General features: G+C 26.2%; 1 protein-coding gene across 1 annotated transcript in view; it reads right to left on the bottom strand.

The window, feature by feature from the left end:
• The window catches only part of LOC145837146 (annexin-B12-like), a 46611-nt gene extending 33328 nt beyond the window's left edge, over positions 1–13283 (bottom strand). Inside the window, exons 1-2 of the mRNA XM_082944915.1 lie at positions 13179–13283; positions 12756–12912 (exon numbers count right to left, since the gene is read on the bottom strand). Coding sequence (XP_082801041.1) covers positions 12756–12912; positions 13179–13220 — 199 coding nt within the window. The 5' untranslated portion in view covers positions 13221–13283. The remainder of the gene's footprint in view (positions 1–12755; positions 12913–13178) is intronic.
• Between the last annotated feature and the right edge of the window lie 2924 nt (positions 13284–16207).

Here is a 16207-nt window from a genome sequence, read left to right as displayed (position 1 = left end):
AGTCACTGTGGAATCTCCACTAGTGATAACTGACTTCTAGATGTGAAGCTCAACTTAAATGATATCTCTTTTATGCCTTACAGGAAACAAAATGCTAAAATTATGTATGTCAACAAACAATCAAGCCACCCTAAAAACATTATAAAACAAATTCCTAACATAATAAATCAACGCCTAAATAAACGATCAAGCAATGAAGAAAATTTTCTAAAGACTAAAGATGATTATGAAAAAATAATGAAAAAATGCGGATACGACAACAAACTTAAATTTGAAAAACCTGAGCAACAACCTAATAATCAAAAACACAAAAGAAAAAGAAATGTAATCTGGTACAACCCTCCTTTTAGCAATTCTGTAAAAACTAATATTGGAAGAAAATTTATAAATCTAGTCAAAAAACACTTCAACAAACAAAATCCGCTAACAAAAATTTTAAACAAACATAATATGCGAATAAGTTATTCGTGTACGGCAAATTTAGAGAATATCATTAAGGCACACAACCAAAAAATTTTTAATCAAAACTCAGGAATTCAAAGTCAATGCGGCTGCGCTGGTAGCTGTAAATATAATTTGAAAGGGGGTAATTGCCGTTCAGAGAACATCGTCTACAAGGCCACAGTTAACTCTGGCGTTGAGACGAGGTTCTATATCGGCTTGTGCTCGACTCAGTTTAGATTCAGGTATGCCAATCATAAAAAATCTTTTAAAGGCGGCATTTATGAAAATGACACTGAACTTTCGAAGTATGTTTGTGGCTTAAAGCGCAGCGGCATTGACTACGAAATATCCTGGGAAGTTATAAAAAGAGCCCAGCATATAGCCGACGGCAATAGCCCAATATGTAGGCTGTGTCTCAAAGAAGCATCAGCCGTTGTATATGCACTGAAAGACAAGAGATGTTTAAACAAAAGAAGCGAGTTTGTATCGTCTTGTAGACATATAAAAAAGTCGCTTTTAAAGTTTAACAAGTTTTAATTTCATCTTAAAATAACCTAAATTTCAATTTGCATCTTAATTTTATCTTTATCTCTTTCAATTATCTGTCCTAATATATAGTTACTCACTGAAGTTATATGAATTTTTGCTAGTTTATTGTCTGTTGGTAGATTAATTTATGCACAAGCCGTTTTGCATGAATTTTGATAGTTTCAAAATTACGTCATAATCTATTTATGCAAAAAATTTTTTACTTTCATTAGTGATTTTGTTTTGTGCTTTATTTTAAACTTGTTTTAAAGCTGATGAGTGAATAGTCACGAAACTCGAGTCCTTTGAGTTTAGCATCTTTAAATAAACCTTTTTATATAATATATATATATATATATATAAGTAGAAATAACATACACAAAATAAACTTTTGTTTGGTACAGCTGTTTCTGCTTTTAATACGCGTCCTCAGCCAAGTTTTATTCAATGAAAAGTAAATTTGTAAGTACAGCAATAAAATTATACAAAGTTAGGTATTACGTAATAATAGATAGTTGATTTTAGACAAAATTATTAACAGAGTTTTTAGATAAATTGCTTTCGATAATGTATGCAGCCAGTTTGTAATTCGTTTCTTTTGTTTAGAGATTCAGATTTTTTAACTTTTAAAATTTCGATTTTTTCCGCATTGCACAATTTACATCCTTTTTTTAAACTGTATTTATTTTTCGTTCTTGTTAATATTTCCCACTGAATTTTAAAATTAACTTCGTTATTTTTTAGTTTCCAAATGTACTGCGATAAAGTTGCCGTATTTTTATGTTTTTCGTGTTTGAAGCTGTACTTGTGCTTTGTGTAGCGATTCTTGAACGATAGTCCAGTCAAGCCGACATAAAACTTAGTCTGATTTTCAGTTATGACTGTCGCTTTATATATAATATTTTCCATTAGGCAACTTCCATTTACCGGGCATTCTTGTTTTTTGCAGTCACACATTCGCCTCTCTTTGTCCTGCGTGTCTAACATCTTTCGATTGTGTGCCATTATAAGTTGTTTCATGTTTGGCATGCAGGAATAGGACACTTTTAGTTTCTTCCTGTTAAAAACTTTACAATATGGATGGTCTTCAGTAAAGTTTTTGTCCACAATCTCTAGGAAGCGCTTCCCAACCCGTGTTGCCACACTTTTGCAGAATGGAGCGTTGAAATATAAAATATTTCTTCTCCTTCTTTTCTTGTTGTTACCCTTCTCCTTTTTGTGGCTATAGGCTAACTCGTGATCGTATCCACTTTCTCTTATAGCTTCCTGGTATTGTTGGGTTGTTTCCTTAAAAATGCTTTGACTGCTAGAAATCTTCTGGAGGCGGTTGTTCACCGCGACCGGTATGTGTTTTAACACATGCTCTCGATGGTTTGACTTGTTATTCACATAAACCGTATGCGCATTTGGTTTTCTATACGGCTTATGGCTTTCATTTTGAAGATCTAATGTTACATCCAAGAAGTCTGTTACAAACAGATTGGCTTCGATGGTGACATCAAAACCAATGTTTTTAAAGACTTTTCTTAGATGTTTGACTTTTCTCTCCATATCTGGTCCCGGTAGGATGTCCACCACTGCTAAACCATCGTCACGGTATATACCAAAATTACCATCTCTAAAGATCTTTTCCTTCTTCAATTTATCTAGAATATATAGGCCAACCAGTTCGCAAATTTCTGCGCCATGAAAGCTTCCCATTGGTACATCAAAGCTGTTCTTGTTATGCTTTTTCGACCATGGTTCACCCTCATGGAACAGTACTGATTTACAGCAATGTCTGATTAGCTCTTTTTCATTTTCCGTGATTTTAGTTAGGCCTGCAGCAAAATTGAAGGAGTTTTCCAAAACTGTTGCTGAGATGGCAGGATAAAAGCTCACTATATCAAATTTGATAAACCTTGAAGTTGGTTTATTGCTTAAACTATTGAACCAGTTCAATACCTCGTAAGTGTTTTTCCATTGTATTAAATTACTTTTTGATCTTATAAAATTGTTGATTCTATCTAAATTAGTTTTTGCAGGTTTGCCAATAAAAGTTTTTGCCGGATTAATTATTCTACAACTTAGTTTATTTGGGAAGTTTGGTTTATGATCTTTTAAAGTAATGTAACATTGTTGTTGAGAAAGTTTATATATATATATATATATATAATAAGGTTTAAGTTAAAATACAATAAATTTTAAGTATTTTATAGTCGCTTAACTGTTGTTTTTGTTAATTATAGTTGTTTCATTGTAGATGTGTTCCATTGAATAAAACTTGGCTGAAGATGAGTATTAAACGCAGAAACAGCTGTCCCAAGCAAAAGTTTATTTTGTGTATTTTAGTTCTATATATATATATATATATATATATATATAATCAAATAAATATTTAACTCCAATTCAAATTGTCAAGTGCTATCAACTACAACTTTATAAATAAACTATTTATATATTTAATAATAACAAATTATACAGTATCCTTCTTTTATTACACTAACACATGTTTCTGTGTGTTAACCAATTAACACAATTCAACAGAGCTATGAAAATGAATAAATTACATAGCTCCGTCGAAGTAAGTTAATCCTTTAACACACAGAAACATGTGCTAGTGTAATAAAAGAAGAAGTGATTATTATATATACCAAAAGGGTTGATCATGCAAATTTGATCATCAGACCACAAGTTTTGGTAGACTGAGACCGGTTTTGTCCTTATTGGGACTCACCAGTCAGTCACAACCGAAAAACTTGTGGTCTGATGATCGAGTTGGCATGATCAACCCTTTTGTTAAACTTGAGCTTGTCTCACGGCAAACGAAAGTCCAGGCTTCTGCTCTGCTGACTTTTGAAAATGTTTTTTGTTGATTATATATTCCAGTGATCGTTTTGCTAAGATCTCTTGTTAACAAACGCTTAAATTTATATTTTGAATAGTTATTAATATACATATGTAAAATATATATTTATTCTTTCAAAAATTTATTTTACAAACTAAGTTTTGGTCAAAGACCTCTTCAGTGCTTAAATAAATCTTATTCAAATAGAATATGTAAAATATATGTAAAAAAAAAATATATATATTACAGGGTTGCCACTTTACCTGCAAACCTGGAATTTGACAATTTAAGCAAAAAAACCTGGAAAACTGGGAATTTAAGAAATTTTGAAAATAAAACTGCAAAATCCTGGAATTTTGAACAAAAATTACTAAAAAACCTTGAATTTTAACAATTTTCACATATTCAATAGTGAAACTTTGATTTGACTCAAAAAATACATCATATACATAAAAATACATATTTAAAGTAGCTTTACAGTATCTTTTCAATGTTTTTATACTATCTAAAACAGTTTCTTACCATAAACTTAACTTAAAACTAAAAATAAACCCAAAAATGTGTACTTTTAAAAACATGGAAGAAATTTGGAAAACCTATAAAATTTTTTGAATAAACAAGTGGCAACCCTGATATTAATAAAACACAATGGTTTTCTGATAGAATTGTTTACCTATGCTTTTAAATAGAAACTTCATAAATCAGTTCATAAACTAGTTAATAACATTAAGGGCATAGGGGAGGGGTAAACATCTTTTTTAAAATTTTGATCTTATTTTATATACATTTTACTAAGCTACAAAATGCTCTTTACAGATTTAAAAAATTCAAAATAATTTTTGAAATATAGCCGGTCAAAGTCAGAGGCAATAATAGGTTTCTTATGGGAAATATATAAAATCTATTTCACTAAAAATCTATTTTCTCCTACGCTTTTTTTAAGATTACTACCTCAAATTTTCAGGAAATATTCCAGGGCATAGGGGGGAGGGGTCCACCTTGATTTTTACAAGTTGGTCATATTTTATAGAGTTTTATCTGAGCTATCAGACATTTTTAACCGCTTGAAAAAATTTCAAAAAAAAATTTGAGATATGAGCAATCAAAGTTGGTGACCTCAAAAGGTTCCTTATGGAAAGCGCAAACTAAAAACGCAATAAAATAACTATTTCACTAAAAATCTATCTCCTCCTTCATTTTTCAACCAACCTTCTTCAAAGTTTCACAGAAAGTGTATTATTAAATTTTAAAAGGATTAAATGCAGGAATTTTGTTAATTAAAAAAAAAAAAATTATCTAAATCTTTATTTTTCAATATTTTCGAAATTCCAACATTCAAAGTCTTTTAAACTATAAAAGGAACGTTTCCTGAAAGTTTGAGGTCTCTAGCTCAAAAAATGAAGGAGAAGATAGATTTATAGTGATTTTTTAAATTTCAGAGAAAATTGAACCTGAAAAATTTGCGGTCCATAAGCTTGTATTGGAATTTTTTTATAAAAATTACAACATTTCAAAAGTTAAATAAGATTTTTTAATTCTTTAAAAACTGGCTTGTAGATTGTACTTCAAGCTTTCATATAAAATCATATGTTATTTTTAGTGAAAAAAAATGTTGGACCCCCCCCCTATGCCCTTATTTAGAAAATTCTGTCAGAATTTTTTTTAATTAAAACATAAAAATGTTATATAAAAATAAACAAAAATAAAACATTTTTTTTTTGTTTCTTTGTTATAAAATTTTTATTTTATAATCTTTTTTAATTCTGTTTTGACAGAATTTTCTAAATATTGCAAGGAACATTTCCTGAAAATTTGAGGTAGTTATCACAAAAAACGTAGGAGGAGATAGATTTTTAGTGATTTCTAGTTATTTGCCGTTTTAGTTTGCGCCTCCCATAAGGATCCTATTGTTACCTCCGACTTTGACCTGCTATATCTCAAAAATTATTTTGAATTTTTAAAATCTGTAAAAAGCATCTTGTAGCTTAGTAAAAACTAAAAAAACTAAAAAAAATTTCAATGATGTTTACCTCCATCCCCCCTCCCCATTTCCTTAAACATAAGTAAAATAGCATATAAATCAAACTATAACTTTAAAGTATTGTTGCATCATTAAATTAATCAGTTCAAATATAGACACACTAATCTTGTATGAACGTTGAAATTTGTTTTGAACAGCAGTTGGAAAAATGTTGACAATCACAAAAAAAAGAAAAGGAAACAATTGTATAACAAAAAACTTTAGTGTTTTTCAGTATTATCTATATAGGCAACTGAAACTCCTATTAGAGAACGTCTCTATTTTTACATTTACTAAGCAAAAAGAAATATATGTATAGTATATGGAATTGTTTCTTGAATTGACATAAGTCAAAGTTGTGGATGCAAAACCAGAGCTTAATATTTATAATACATAAAACAACTAATGCACAGTGGGCTGGCAAGTGGCCATTGACTATTTTTGCGACTAAACAGTTAAAGGAAGATTTTTATTTAATTGTTTAGAGAGGTGTTTCGTCTTTTAAAAACTGGGTTTGTTTCTGTTCTGCTTAAAGTATACTAAAAGTTATGTAGGCTTAAATGTAGCCAAAGTTTGCTTTTTTTAAGTTTAAAAAAGCCTCGAAAAATGCTTAAATTTTTGTCAAAATTAAGGTCTACATCTACTGTTAAAAAACACCTTATAAGCTTTTATACAAATACTTTTTATTAAGTTTTTTCATTTCTTTGGTTTAATGTTAATTGAAAAAAGTCAAAATTCTTTGAATATTTAAATCAGGGTTGCCACTCTTTGAGCCAAAAAATCTTCCCTGAGTGACCAAAAATTTCCCTGAGTAACCTTAAATTTCCCTGAGTTTCCCTGAGTATTTTTCAAATCTTAAAAAAAAATGTTTCTCTTCTAACACAAATTATTAATACCTCATTCTCATTTTTCTTCTTTAATAATAAAAGGAAGGTTGTATGTGTATGCTTCTGCATTAAATTTATGAAAAAAACTGTTTTCAAAAACTCAATCTTAAAAAGTTTAAACCAATTAAAAATTAAAAACTAAATTTTTGCACAACTTTGTGTAAACTTGATAGTTAACTTTCTACATAAAAGAATAAAGTTTAATTTGTTTGACATTTTAATTGACAAAATTTAATTATACTATAATAACAATTTCACATGAAGAACTCACTTAAATGCATACATAATAACTTCATTATGACTTGTATGTCTTTCCTAGCAACTGTTCTGAATGCAGTAAATAGTGTTTGATTTTACTTAAGTAAATATAAATTTAAAACTTAAAAAAACTACAATGTTAATACCAAGAATATTGAAGAACTAGCTGCAAGGCTAAAAAAATTCTAAATTACCACTTAAATAATAAAAATTACTACTTTTGAACAAAATATTGAAACTGGATTAACTAAACCTCATTCTAGATCAAGAAAAAAATTTCCCTGAGATTTTCAAAAACTTCCCTGAAATTTAGAGAAAAAATCAAAACTTCCCTGAGTTTCCCTGAGTTAAAAGCAAAATGCCAAAATTCCCTGAGTTTCCCTGAGATTTTCTACAGTTTGAAAATTCCCTGAGATTCCCTGAGTTCCCTGAGTGTGTGGCAACCCTGTTTAAATGTAAAAGTATATTATTTCTCATTTAAAAAATCTTCTATTTTCGCCAAAAATTCATTGATGATTTCTGGCAATTAAGGGTATTCTTCAGGGTTAATTTTCTCATTTCGCCACCGTAGAACCAACATAATTTTTTTTCAATAATTTAGTAAAAATGACAAGGAATCTATATACAAATTTACAGACAAATCTATCATGTGGAATATAACTATTTTTTTAGGTTTTGACAAGCGATATTTCTGTTAAAAAAATTGATATAATATCCTATCCCTGGTTTTTCACTGTGACAAAAAAGACCATTTTGTATGTTCTAGAAGGTTCTTAATGTGTATAGATTCACTTACTTTTGTTTACAGATCATTTAAGCTCTAAGAATGATGAGAACAGTTAGTATTGGTCAAAACATGGTAGCTTAGTATATGTTTTAGTTATTGAAATAGTTTTTTTTTTAACTATTTTAGCAAATTAAAGGTTTTCTTGAAAAACGGTATCCCACAGGCCATGGTGGAACTTCTACATCAGGTAACGTAGTCAAAACTTTGCTTAACACCAATAATAGGACTCTGCTGACGAAGCATATTTCTGATTTTAGTTTAAAAGAAAACATTAACAAAATTATTTTGTATGTTTTCATTATTTTATGGCCTATAAATTCTAACAGAAAGATTAATGTAGAGAAATACTCAGTTTTATGTCAAAAAACAATGATGCTGGTCATGTCGGTTAAATGGATTTGCTTTATTCCAACTGCGTATACTGTTCTTGCACATAGTGCTGAACTAATTGAGCAAAACAACGGTAGAGGTTTGCTAAATTACACCAAAAGTGGATTGGAAGCTAACAACAAGTTTCTAAGACAGTACAGAATGAACTTTTCAAGGAAAACTTCTCAGTATGAAACTTTAACAGACTGTTTAAATCGATTATGGGACAAGAGTGACTACGATGTTAACAACACTTTAGACAGACTTAATTGCACTTATTGTAAAGAAGTCGGACATACTGTGCAAAGTTGTTTGCAGCTAAAAGAAAAAAATTCATCATGTATTTCAGAATGGGAAACGTTGTTACATATGCTTTGTGCTACTGAATAGAGTGTTTTATTTATTTGAGAAACTTAATTTCAAACAAGTTTTAAGAACTTACTGTTTGACTTATATTTTCTAGTAAATTTAAAGTGCTTTTTTTAATCACAGGCTAAATTATTTTGTTTTTTGCACTGTTTTGCAACAAATAAATGTTTTTATTGTTCAAAATGTTTACGGTTTTTTTCTTTTGATAAACTAGTACAAATGTAACGTTATTAATAATACAAACTTTGATATACAAAGATCAGCCTTAAATAAAAATAAACTGTATTTAGAGTATAGTTTCACCCGGCTTGATATTGAAAATTCATTTAAATTTCAACTGAAATGGAAGTAAATGTGACTCTCTTGAGGTAGCCAACTATAATTTTCTTTTTTTCTACATTTCTTTCATTAAAGTTTTAAACTATTTTATTCACTTTCTTTCATGAAGATAAAATTGCACGTAGACAAAATTGCAAAGGTTCACTTTTGCAAAAAGGTATATTTTTGCACAAGCAGACAATTTTGCACGCAGACACTTTTGCACAAGTGACAATTTAGCATGAAGGGTCAATTTTGCAAGGGTTTTGTTTCTTTCACAGGGACGGGTCAAAATTGCGCGTAGACATTTTTGCACGAGGGGACAAAATTGCTCAAGAAGACTCTTTTGCACAAAAAAATTTATATAACATTTAAAAAAATAAAAGTTTTAGAATTAAAAAATTTAATAACTAAATAGTTGAATAAAAAAAAATTATATAATACTAAAATAAATAAAAAAAATCTGAATAGTAAAATCTAATAGCTAAGTAATAAAAAAATAAAATAAAATAAATATTAAGTAAAAAATTTTAAATAAAAATAAAAAATAAATAAATTTTAAGTAAAAAATAACAAATCAAATAATAATAAAAAAATAACAATAACTAAATAAAAAAATATATAGATAATATATTTAAGTAAAAAAAAAAAATTTAAGTAAAAAATAAAAATTAAATGTTGAATAGATTAAAATAAATAATTAGAAAAGTCAGAATTTAAAAAATCAAATATTTAAAAAATAAATAATTTTTTTTTTAAATCAAAAAATAAATAAGACTTGTAAAAATTAAAAATTAAAGAAAAGATTAAAACAAAAGTTAATAAAAATAATTAAAAAAAGTAAAAATCAATGAAATAAATAATTAAATAAATGTAAAAGAAGTAATAATAATTAAAAAAGTCAAAATACACAAATTAAATAATTAACAAAATCAATCAGAAAAATTTATGTAAATAAAAATAAAAACTAGATTGTAAAATTAGATTCTAACCGTTAACAAAATATATTTACCAAAAAGAGTTTTGTTTATATTAATAATTTTTTTTGTTAAAAATATAAATTAACTAATTGTAGCTGTTGTTTTATATTGTTTGTTTCAATTTAGTCAAAAGCTTGTATCTCCTTTTTCTTCTAAAATATAAAGAAGAAAATAGCTTTTGACAGTGCTTTTTTGCAAGTCTGGGTTAGATAAAGATAAAAATAGAACATGAGAAACTTAAGAGCTAATAAGAGTAAATAGTGATGCAACTAAGATAAATTTTAGACAAATAGAAAATAATGATATATAAGTTATGTTTAAAACAATTAAATAAAACGAAAAAAAAATCTATTTTAAGTATAAGTTATGGAAGTACACAGTCATAACAGAACTTTCTGTACAATGCAAAATAAAAATTTCATTAGACAGATTTTCTCCATTCTAAATTTTTTTATTGTTTCACTATTTTGCATACTCGTTTTTTCTGTGCAAAAGTATCTTTGTGCAATTTTGTCCCCTTCGTGAAATTTTAACACCTACCCATGTAAATATTATTAATTTATTTTAATTTTTTATCTTGTTTTATTTCATATTTAAGTTTAGTATAATTTTAATTTAATTTAAGTTTACATTTAGTTATTTTGAGTTAGTATTTTTTTGTGCAAAATTGACCCTCTGTGTAAAACTGTCTGTTGTAAAATATATTTACCAAAAAGAGTTTTGTTTATATTAATAATTTTTTTTGTTAAAAATATAAATTAACTAATTGTAGCTGTTGTTTTATATTGTTTGTTTCAATTTAGTCAAAAGCTTGTATCTCCTTTTTCTTCTAAAATATAAAGAAGAAAATAGCTTTTGACAGTGCTTTTTTGCAAGTCTGGGTTAGATAAAGATAAAAATAGAAAATGAGAAACTTATGAGCTAATAAGAGTAAATAGTGATGCAACTAAGATAAATTTTAGACAAATAGAAAATAATGATATATAAGTTATGTTTAAAACAATTAAATAAAACGAAAAAAAAATCTATTTTAAGTATAAGTTATGGAAGTACACAGTCATAACAGAACTTTCTGTACAATGCAAAATAAAAATTTCATTAGACAGATTTTCTCCATTCTAAATTTTTTTATTGTTTCACTATTTTGCATACTCGTTTTTTCTGTGCAAAAGTATCTTTGTGCAATTTTGTCCCCTTCGTGAAATTTTAACACCTACCCATGTAAATATTATTAATTTATTTTAATTTTTTATCTTGTTTTATTTCATATTTAAGTTTAGTATAATTTTAATTTAATTTAAGTTTACATTTAGTTATTTTGAGTTAGTATTTTTTTGTGCAAAATTGACCCTCTGTGTAAAACTGTCTGTTGTACAAAATTGTAACTTGTGCAAAATTGAGCTTCCGTGCAAAATAGTCTTTGTGCAATTTTTTCCCCGCGTGCAAACTAGTCTTTTTGCAAAAGTATCTTTGTGCAATTTTGTACACTTGTGCAATTTTGTTCTTGTGCAATTGAGTCCCCACGTGTAATTTAATAACCTTGTGCAATTTTGTCTTTGCGCAATTTAGACCCGTTCCCATATATGGTATTTAAAATGTGGTTTAAACAGATTTAAGAAAGGGATCAATTCAAGTAAAAGAATCATATATTGAAAAACATTTATTTATTACAAATTTATTGCACTTTAAATAAGGATTTCATTTTTTAAATTCAGTCAGGCAGGGGTAAAACTTGATAACTATCTGAGTTTTTCAAAAATATTTTTCTATATATCTAGTTAAAAAGTTTTTTATTTTTTTAGTTTTTCAATTGGTCATATTTTTTTTTTAATTGCAAAACTTTGAACTTTAGAAATGCCTAAAACATTATTACTTAATTGACTGATACTAAAATTTTTTGTACAGTTATTTGAGATTGAATATACATCATATTTCGTATTATTATTAATTTAACATCTTTTGTATTTTCTAAAATGTTTTGTTATAGTGATAGGTATAAAAATATCTAGTAAAATGGGGAAAATAATACTAGAAAAATGGTTGAAACTGTCCGTGTACACGCCTTAATTACTCCTAGTTTCATTTAATTGGGATAAACTTTATCAAAAACTCTTTTTTAAGTTACCAAGTCTGGAACTGAAAACTAAGTTTTTGAAATAACTAGTTTTTAGCGCCAATTTTTGTTGAGCACCATTTCTAAAACTTTTTAAAATACAAATATTAAAAATGTTGAAGAATTGTTTCTTGTAGCTTGTTGCTTCAATAACTAAAAATATTGTATTATTTCTAATAAATTATAGATAGTAATAGATTTACTTAACTGAATCAATTTTCACTGAGCCTGCTTGGAAGGAATTTTAAATAATTTATTTCTATCTGCAAAATTCAAAAAAAAACAGATGTTTCATGTACCTTATTGCTACAATCATCAGCTATTTAAATTGAAAATTTGAATTTTTAGTATTTGAGTTAAAGATTTCAATAAATAAATATATATACTAAAATAAATGAAATAATTTAACCTTGTAAAAAATTATATTGATGTTATGATGAACATTACAAATTAAAGTTAAGTCATGTGTCTTTCATAAAATGTTTACAAAAATATGGATTTTCACGGAATTTTTTGAATATAATTTTTCCTAAATAACTTTATTATGAGCAAAAATATATATATATTTATATTAACTTTTAATTTATTTTAAAGAACCTCTGTAATCTTTAGTAATTCTGTTCAATAATAGCATTAAAAAATTTCATATAATAATATTTTATCATGATAAACTTAAAAACATATAAGATAAACAGGTATTTTGAATTTAGATAATGAAAAGTTAAATAACTGTAAAAACCTCAAACTTTTGTTAGTAGTTAATTTAAATACATTAAATAAATGTACATGTTAAGTTTAGATCAATCAAATTAGAAAAACCATAAAATAGTTTTTAAAAAAATAAACTTGAAAAACCTATTCCACTGCTTTGACTAGATGAAGATGTAGGATATGCATTACTTTGTGGAGGATAACCTGGATTTTGTGGAGGATAGCCGGGATTTTGGGGTGGATAACCAGTATTTTGGGGAGGATAATGCCCTGAATTTGGTGGATACCCATAACCACCTGACTAAATATTATTAAATTTTATACCCAATTGCATGGATTCAATTTTAGTTATATAAAAATACATATATTAGTTTTCAACTTTTCATTATTTAATTTATCCAAATTAAAACATTCAACTTTAAAACCTATAATAACTACAACAGTGAGACACAAACTTAACTGAATTTTTTGTTTACATTAACATTATAATAAGTATGTTGTTATAATACAATATAAACATGAAAACTTTATCAATTTTTAAGGGAAAATCAAATTTCTAAACAATACCTGTTGTGGGGGATAACCTCCTTGATTAGGTGGATAGGACATACTTTTATAAAAACAACTATAAAAATTTAGACAAATCTATTTTTGTATATTTTAAGATATTTCTAAAAAAACTAAAAGTTTTTATTTAATGATAAATGAAATTATTTAACTTATTTATTGAGTCTAAAAATTATTTTTCTATCTTATTCAATTAGAATAAAATAAGACTATTTTAGTGTTATATATCATAAGTCTAATTAAATCAATAAGTAGAGGTTTATCTTTGATTGAGATCTTAATTAGCTAAGATTTTTTCTGGTTAAGATTCAAAAAAAGACTGAAAACGTTCTGCTTAAATAACTTCATCGCGGCTAATGTTGGCTAAAGTAAAAACTGGCTAATGTTGGCTAAAGTAAAAGTTATCTAAAGTAAAAACTTGGCTAAGATTTTTTCTGGCTAAGATTCAAAAAATTTAATAAAATTAATAAAAAGCTAAAGTAACAATAAAAAGGCTTAGAAACTGATGAAAAAATAAAAGAAAAAACATAAATAAAAAAACTCAGTTTTAACTAATTTAAAACTCGAACTAAAAAAATTAAATCATAACAATTTAAAAAATCTAAACAAAAAAACTTAAGTTTTTAAACCTTATTAAATATAAATACTGTTGATGGTTATTATTTATTAAACTAAAAAAAGCTTTGAGAAAAGTCATATCACTATTGACGATTTTAAAAATAGTAATAAAAAAAGTAAAGTATTTTACGAAGTCAGACAATCGAGTCATACACTATTGATGAATTTAAAAACAGTATTAAAAAAAAGTAAAGTACTTTACAAAGTACCTCTTATACATGAAAAATCTAATATTAAAACTTCGCGATATCTGTAAAAGTATATGTTTTAGAGCAAAAAACTGTTCTTGCATGTAGAGTTTAAAAAGTAAGAACTTTATACAAATTACTATTTTAAGATAATAAAGTTTTTTTTTCTAAAATTTAATAGGTTAATTATATCAGGTAAAAATAATAAAAATAATTTGTTTCCATACGCCATTTTTTTATAAATTAAGCTACATATACTTGTATCCTTTGTTTGATATAAACGTTTATTACCTAACTTTTATAAGTTAAGGTTTTAAATCTCTTTATATCTTGTATAACTGAACACATAATTTAGTTTCTAAACAACTTAACAACTATTTTAAGTAAACATTAAAACTTTTGAAAAAATATATATAACTGTTACATAAACTTAAATTACATTATTTAATCAGTACAGCCGTTGACAACCTTAAATTTAAGTTCGACGAATTTAATTAAAATTTAATCGCGGGCATATTTTATTTAAAGTATTTTAAAACATTTATAAAGCGATTTTGGAAAATATGTTATTAAAATTACCTTTGTTACATGAATAATCTGCGTTTAAAACTTAGTGCTGTATTAAAAAGAATTTGTTCAAGAACTAAACACTGTCCTTGCCATTATCATAACTTCCACAGTTATACTTGAAATCTTGTTAAACTTTGTAAAATCGTTCTTAAATGTTACCTAACTTTACCAAAGAAACAAAATATTTTCATATGTTGTACTTAAATAGTTATTTTTTTTTTAAATTACCTTTTTTACGTGAATGATCTGCGTTTAAACTTAGCGCTGTAACAAAAAGCATAATTTTAAGAGCTTAACACTTTTTTTCCAAGGTTCATAACTTCTATGTTTTTACTTGAAATCTTGTCAAACTTTGTAAAATCGTTCTTAAATGTTAACAAAACATCCCATTTAAACAAAAATTATATATATATCGTACTTAAAAAGTCATGGTCTTTTTAAAATTACCTTTTTTACGTGAATGATCTGCATTTAAACTTAGCGCTGTAAAAAAAAGCATATATTTAAGAACTTAACATTTTTTTCTAAGGTTCATAACTTCTATGTTTTTACTTGAAATCTTGTCAAACTTTGTAAAATTATTTTTAAATGTTAACAAAACATCCCATTTAAACAAAATTTGTATGTATATTGTACTTAAAAAGTTATAGTCTTTTTAAAATTACCTTTTTTACGTGAATGATCTGCTATTAAACTTAGCGCTGTAACAAAAAGCATATATTTAAGAACTTAACACTTTTTTTCTAGGGTTCATAACTTCTATGTTTTTACTTGAAATCTTGTCAAACTTTGTAAAATCGTTCTTAAATGTTAACTAAACATCCCATAAAAACAAAATTTGTATATATATTGTACTTAAAAAGTTATAGTCTTTTTAAAATTACCTTTTTTACGTGAATGATCTGCTATTAAACTTAGCGCTGTAAAAAAAAGCATATATTTATGAACTTAACACTTTTTTTCTAGGGTTCATAACTTCTATGTTTTTACTTGAAATCTTGTCAAACTTTGTAAAATCGTTCTTAAATGTTAACTAAACATCCCATAAAAACAAAATTTGTATATATATTGTACTTAAAAAATAATAGTCTTTTTAAAATTACCTTTTTTACATGAATGATCTGCGTTTAAACTTAGTGCTGTATCAAAAAGCATATATTTAAGAACTTAACAGTATTTTTCTAAGGTTTATAACTTCTATGTTTTTACTTGAAATCTTGTCAAACTTTGTAAAATCGTTGTTAAATGTTAACAAAACATCATATTTAAACAAAATTTGTATATATATTGTACTTAAAAATTTATAGTCTTTTTAAAATCACATTTTTTACGTGAATGATCTGCATTTAAATTTAGCGCTGTAACAAAAAGCATATATTTAAGAACTTAACACTGTCCTTGCCATAGTCATAACTTCCAAATTTAAGCATATATTTAAGAACTTAACAGTATTTTTCTAAGGTTTATAACTTCTATGTTTTTACTTGAAATCTTGTCAAACTTTGTAAAATCGTTGTTAAATGTTAACAAAACATCATATTTAAACAAAATTTGTATATATATTGTACTTAAAAATTTATAGTCTTTTTAAAATCACATTTTTTACGTGAATGATCTGCATTTAAATTTAGCGCTGTAACAAAAAGCATATAT

The sequence above is a fragment of the Thalia democratica genome, chromosome 5, assembly GCF_965202585.1.
Source record: "Thalia democratica chromosome 5, ktThaDemo2.hap1.1, whole genome shotgun sequence".
NCBI classification, from domain to species: domain Eukaryota; kingdom Metazoa; phylum Chordata; class Thaliacea; order Salpida; family Salpidae; genus Thalia; species Thalia democratica.
This window is presented reverse-complemented; position numbering and strand designations above follow the sequence as displayed.